The sequence below is a fragment of the Lathyrus oleraceus genome, chromosome 3, assembly GCF_024323335.1.
Source record: "Lathyrus oleraceus cultivar Zhongwan6 chromosome 3, CAAS_Psat_ZW6_1.0, whole genome shotgun sequence".
Classification (NCBI taxonomy): domain Eukaryota; kingdom Viridiplantae; phylum Streptophyta; class Magnoliopsida; order Fabales; family Fabaceae; genus Lathyrus; species Lathyrus oleraceus.
This window is the reverse complement of record NC_066581.1, coordinates 360,077,459-360,082,044: the sequence shown is the minus strand read 5'-3', so window position 1 is coordinate 360,082,044 and position 4,586 is coordinate 360,077,459. Positions and strand designations below refer to the sequence as shown.

Here is a 4,586-nt window from a genome sequence, read left to right as displayed (position 1 = left end):
TATATATCAACATTTAATCATGATGCATTATATGTGTAGATATGGCCAATTGAAAGTATAAACAATAGAGATACGCAAACCTGTTTTCCAATTCAAGGTTGAAGGGATTGACCACTTGTGGTATCGGAATGAGTTAGGCGGCGGGAATTGGGCGGCGATGGCTTCGGGGCGGATGAGCTGCCTTCAGGGTTTCTTTATTCTGAATTCTCCGGGTTGGCAGGGTTCCTATGCCAAAGTTTCTATCCGTCCTTCTCTGTTCTCTCTCTTTCTTTTTCCTCAAGGTTTTGTTCCAAGGAAACCTCAGAGTGTTTTGCTTCTCTTCCTTCTTTCTCCAGTGAATCTCCCAGTGTAAACTCTAAGTCTAACTCCCAGTCCTTTTCCTCTACTGAAACTTCAGTATTTATAGACTAATTTTGTGGGTAATGGGCTTGGAATGAGGGAGACCCAAGTCCAAAATAATTTGTTATATTTTATTTATTTTAATTATTTAATTAATTAATTAATTAATTAAATTTTTTTTTTCTTTTTTTTTTTTTTTTTTTTTTTTTTTTTTTTTCAGGAAAAATGATGGGTAAATTTTGGGGTATGACAGCGCTCTTATAGGTCTCAGTCTCACATCTATGAGTTTCACACTTATGAAAGCGCTTTTAAGGTAAAAGCGCTCTTATAGGTCTCATGGGTTTCACACTTATGAAAGCGCTTTTAAGGTAAAAGCGCTCTTATAGGTCTCAGTCTCACATCTATGAGTTTCACACTTATGAAAGCGCTTTTAAGGTAAAAGCGCTCTTATAGGTCTCATGGGTTTCACACTTATGAAAGCGCTTTTAATGTAAAAGCGCTCTTATAGGTCTCAGTCTCACACACTTATGAAAGCGCTTTTAAGGTAAAAGCGCTCTTATAGGTCTCATGGGTTTCACACTTATGAAAGCGCTTTTGAGGTAAAAGCGCTCTTATAGGTCATTTATAAAAATTATAATAAATCTAATATTACAAAATCCCTGACTTTCAGAAATCCCTCTTTCACTCTCTCTCGTTCGAAGCTCTCGCTGCCCTGGAAAAAATTCCACAGAGTACCTGGAAATCTCAACGATAAACACTGCAAATTTGAAAGAGACTGCATTCGAAAGAGAAGGATTCAATACCTGGAAATCTCATTGCGTTTTAAGGTTAGGTTTTCGTGTCTTTCTGTTTTGCCCTAGAAGTCAAAGAATAGGTGGTCGATTTTGGTTTGAATGGACTTGCATTTCTACATTATGGGTTATTTATTTGTCAGTATCGATTATTAGAGTTTGTGACTATGTTTGCTTAATATTCTGTAACTTACCGAAAGTTTCATCTTGTTCTGATATAAATGATATTCTGTAACTTGCATCGCCATTGACTTAGAAATAATGTTGGGAGTTCTAATAGAATCAGTGCCTTTTCAACATTTGTTTAAATTTGCTGAGAAAGTAGGAAGGAATGAACTGATATGTTTGCACCATTGTATCCTCATATTCTAACTATTACTGAAATTTCAGAAAGTGATTTTGATGTTAAATGTTGGATACTCAAATGGAATAACTTTGTCTGCTACAGTGATATATGTGATATGGTTTCAAGAACTTAGAGCAATGTCTCATATTTTGGCAATCCTATTACATGTTGGTTTGAATGAACAGTTAAACTTCAAAATGTACATTCATATTTTGGCATAACTTTGTCTGCTACAGTCATATTTTGGCAATCCTATTTAATGTTGTAAAATGATGTTTTAATATTATGTGAATTTTTAAGATGGTCACTGTAGTGTAAAATGAACCCTGATGGACTATATGTACATTTTTCATGTGCTTGTCTGCAGGTTGTTGAGTATCGTGGTGAGCAAATAGGAGGTCTTGAGGATCTGAGGGAACCATATATGTTGTTTTCTTCCTTTGTAGATAAATTCTTGCTTAGCTTTTATTACTTGGTTTGCGTCTAATTGAAAACTTCACGTCTTTGCCCATTTCAGGTTCTTACAAAATCGGTACTGCGTCTGAATCTGTTAATGCAGCTTACATATTTTCTAGAAAAGATCTTTCTCGGTATGTCTTTCAGCTTAGATATTATACAAACCCAAAGCATGTGTTTAATCATTTAGTATCTAGAATGAATCATTATGTTCAATTATTCATGTTAAGCTAATGAATCAAGTTACCAAAATATGTTAGTTATGTATGTTGCTTTATTATTTGACCTTGATATGCAGGCCTGCTATACAGATTCCCTGCGCAAGCAAAGCTGTTGTAGCTGTCCGGTTCTGTCCTATATTTTTTAATCTCAAAGCGACAAACTCAGGTACTTGTGCACTTAGTATAGTTCTGTTTTCATTTCATTTTTATATTTTTTCTTTATTACAGGTTAAATGGCTAGTGATCAAGAAAACTCACAAGATGCAAATGCTCCTGATGATACTTCAGAAAAAGAAATTACACGAGGCATCACTATTATGAAGAGTATCATTCGTGATAGAGATAAAGCAGTAACATATAATGTAAATTGGAATGCTGATAACCAACTAATTGGGTCTAATGCTGCAAAGTTGGCAAGCTACATTGGTACACTTGTTCATATGCACATTCCAATCACTGCTACAAGATGGAGTAATAAAGAGTTGGGTAGCGCTAAAGATAAGATTTGGACTGAGATACTGGTACAATATATGATTGTTTATATTTTCTTTATATTGACGATAATGTGTTTAAATTACTTATACTAACACACTCTATTCCAATATTTTTTCGTAGAGGTCTTTTAACATTGAAGATACAACTATCCGAAAAAAGTATATACTTCAATTGGCCGGAAAAAGACACAGAGGGTGGAGAACGTTTTTAACAAACAAGTATCTTAAGGACAAAGAAATTTTTTTTGTTGAATATGATCCGGAATATCCAGTGAAGTATGCGATCTTCATTACAGAAGAAGAATGGGTTGCTTTTGTAGCCCAAAGAAGAGACGAAAATTTCAAGAAAGTGAGTGCCACAAATCGCGAGAGATCGTCAAATCCCACGTATGCATACAAAAAAGGGCGTTTGGGATATGCACGCTTAGAGGAAAAAATTGTAAGTATACAAAAATGCTACGATCTTATTAATTGTCTCAATGTGTTATAATTGATTATCTTATTATTTGTGTCAATGCGTAGTTAGACGAGACGAAAAGTGACGCAACATCACTTCCGCCACATGTTTTGTGGAAAGAAGCTCGTGTGGGAAAGGATGGAACTGTTAGGGATGACGTTCAACATATTTATGATGAATGTGTAAGTAGAACATTGTGTCTTTAATTAAATCAAAAGTTTAATAATATATAATTAATTTTTTTATCTCCACTAATAATTTCCGATATGTAAATGAATTTCAGGAGACCCTATCTCAATCGATAAGCACAGCTGAGGACCAGGAGAACAGGAGCGTACTTAGTAGAGCACTAAATGTTCCTGAGTATCCCGGTCGGGTGAGGGGTAAAGGGCATGGTTGTACTCCAACTTCCTTGTATAAGAATCCAAGGAGAAAAAATCCTAGCAATCAAGAAGTGATGGAGACGTTGCAGGCATTACAAGCGCAAGTTCTTCAATTGCAAAAGGATAATGAGAGATATAGGTGTATGGAAAAGTGCAGTTCACAGTTGAAAGAAACTAGTGAGAAAGCCAGTATCAATTGTCAAAATAAATTTCCCGAGGTAATTATATATGTTATTTTGAAATTAAAATAGCACATTTATGTTTTTATAATTTACCTATGTTATATGATTTATAGGTATTTGCCTAAGGGTCACAACAACTGAGCCAGAAAATTGGTAGTCGACAGAAAAACAAAAGGGATCTTCCAGTGACTTCTTTGCCAAAAAAAGGTGCTTTTGTGCCTCGATACCAGATATCTCTTGAAACACTTGTTGACTCATCAGATATGGCAACAGCTGGTGCTATTCGCTTACTGGATATGGAGGAAGATATCTTTGGTTATTCATGCACTGAAACAATCGGAAAAGAAGATCTGGAACATATTTTTCGGCATCAAGAATTAGGCGTCGGTGTTATACACACATACATCCGGTAATCCGATCTATATATTATTTAATTACTTGAACAATTTATTTACACATTTCAATAAAAATAGTCTAATGTTTATTATGTTTTTATTGAAGGTTCTTGTATGACAATTTCATGCGCGGGAATGATCAATTGTCAAACAGATTCCGTTTCGTGTCTTCCTCCCTGGTCAACAAAGCATTAATTTGTAGGGAACCGGATTCATGTAGAGAGTACTTAGTCAAGAGATTCATGGCCAGCAGTACAAACAACTTGTATCTTTGGCCGTATAATTCAGGGTTAGATTTTAATTCTAAGTTTATTCTAATCTTTAATTGTTTCTTTTACGTAAAAAATTTCCATATAAACTTTTGTTTTAATTTATAGGTGTCACTGGTTGTTGCTTGCTATTGATCCTTTAAAAGAAGTGGTATATTTTCTGAATTCGATAGATGGTGAATGGACAAATTATCCGGATATGAAGCAATTAGTTGATACGTAAGTGAGACTGTTCTAAATATTCGTGTATATT

The 4,586-nt window shown here is 34.7% G+C and overlaps 1 protein-coding gene across 1 annotated transcript; it reads left to right on the top strand.

Moving 5' to 3' along the window:
* The first annotated feature begins 1,938 nt into the window (after window positions 1–1,938).
* LOC127131283 (uncharacterized) lies at window positions 1,939–3,794 on the top strand. The gene is made up of 7 exons (XM_051060213.1): window positions 1,939–2,066; window positions 2,231–2,319; window positions 2,382–2,674; window positions 2,769–3,086; window positions 3,170–3,286; window positions 3,388–3,705; window positions 3,783–3,794. The coding sequence occupies exons 3-7, from the start codon at window positions 2,387–2,389 to the stop codon at window positions 3,792–3,794; spliced, it is 1,053 nt and encodes a 350-aa protein (XP_050916170.1). The 5' UTR covers window positions 1,939–2,066; window positions 2,231–2,319; window positions 2,382–2,386.
* The last annotated feature ends 792 nt before the right edge of the window (window positions 3,795–4,586 follow it).

Bases quoted from the DNA above. Each gene is read 5' to 3' on its own strand.
- LOC127131283 (XM_051060213.1), top strand. From the start codon at position 2,387: ATGGCTAGTGATCAAGAAAACTCACAAGATGCAAATGCTCCTGATGAT. The intron at 3,087-3,169 runs GTAAGTATACAA...GTCAATGCGTAG, and splicing joins CACGCTTAGAGGAAAAAATT to TTAGACGAGACGAAAAGTGA. The intron at 3,287-3,387 runs GTAAGTAGAACA...AATGAATTTCAG, and splicing joins AACATATTTATGATGAATGT to GAGACCCTATCTCAATCGAT.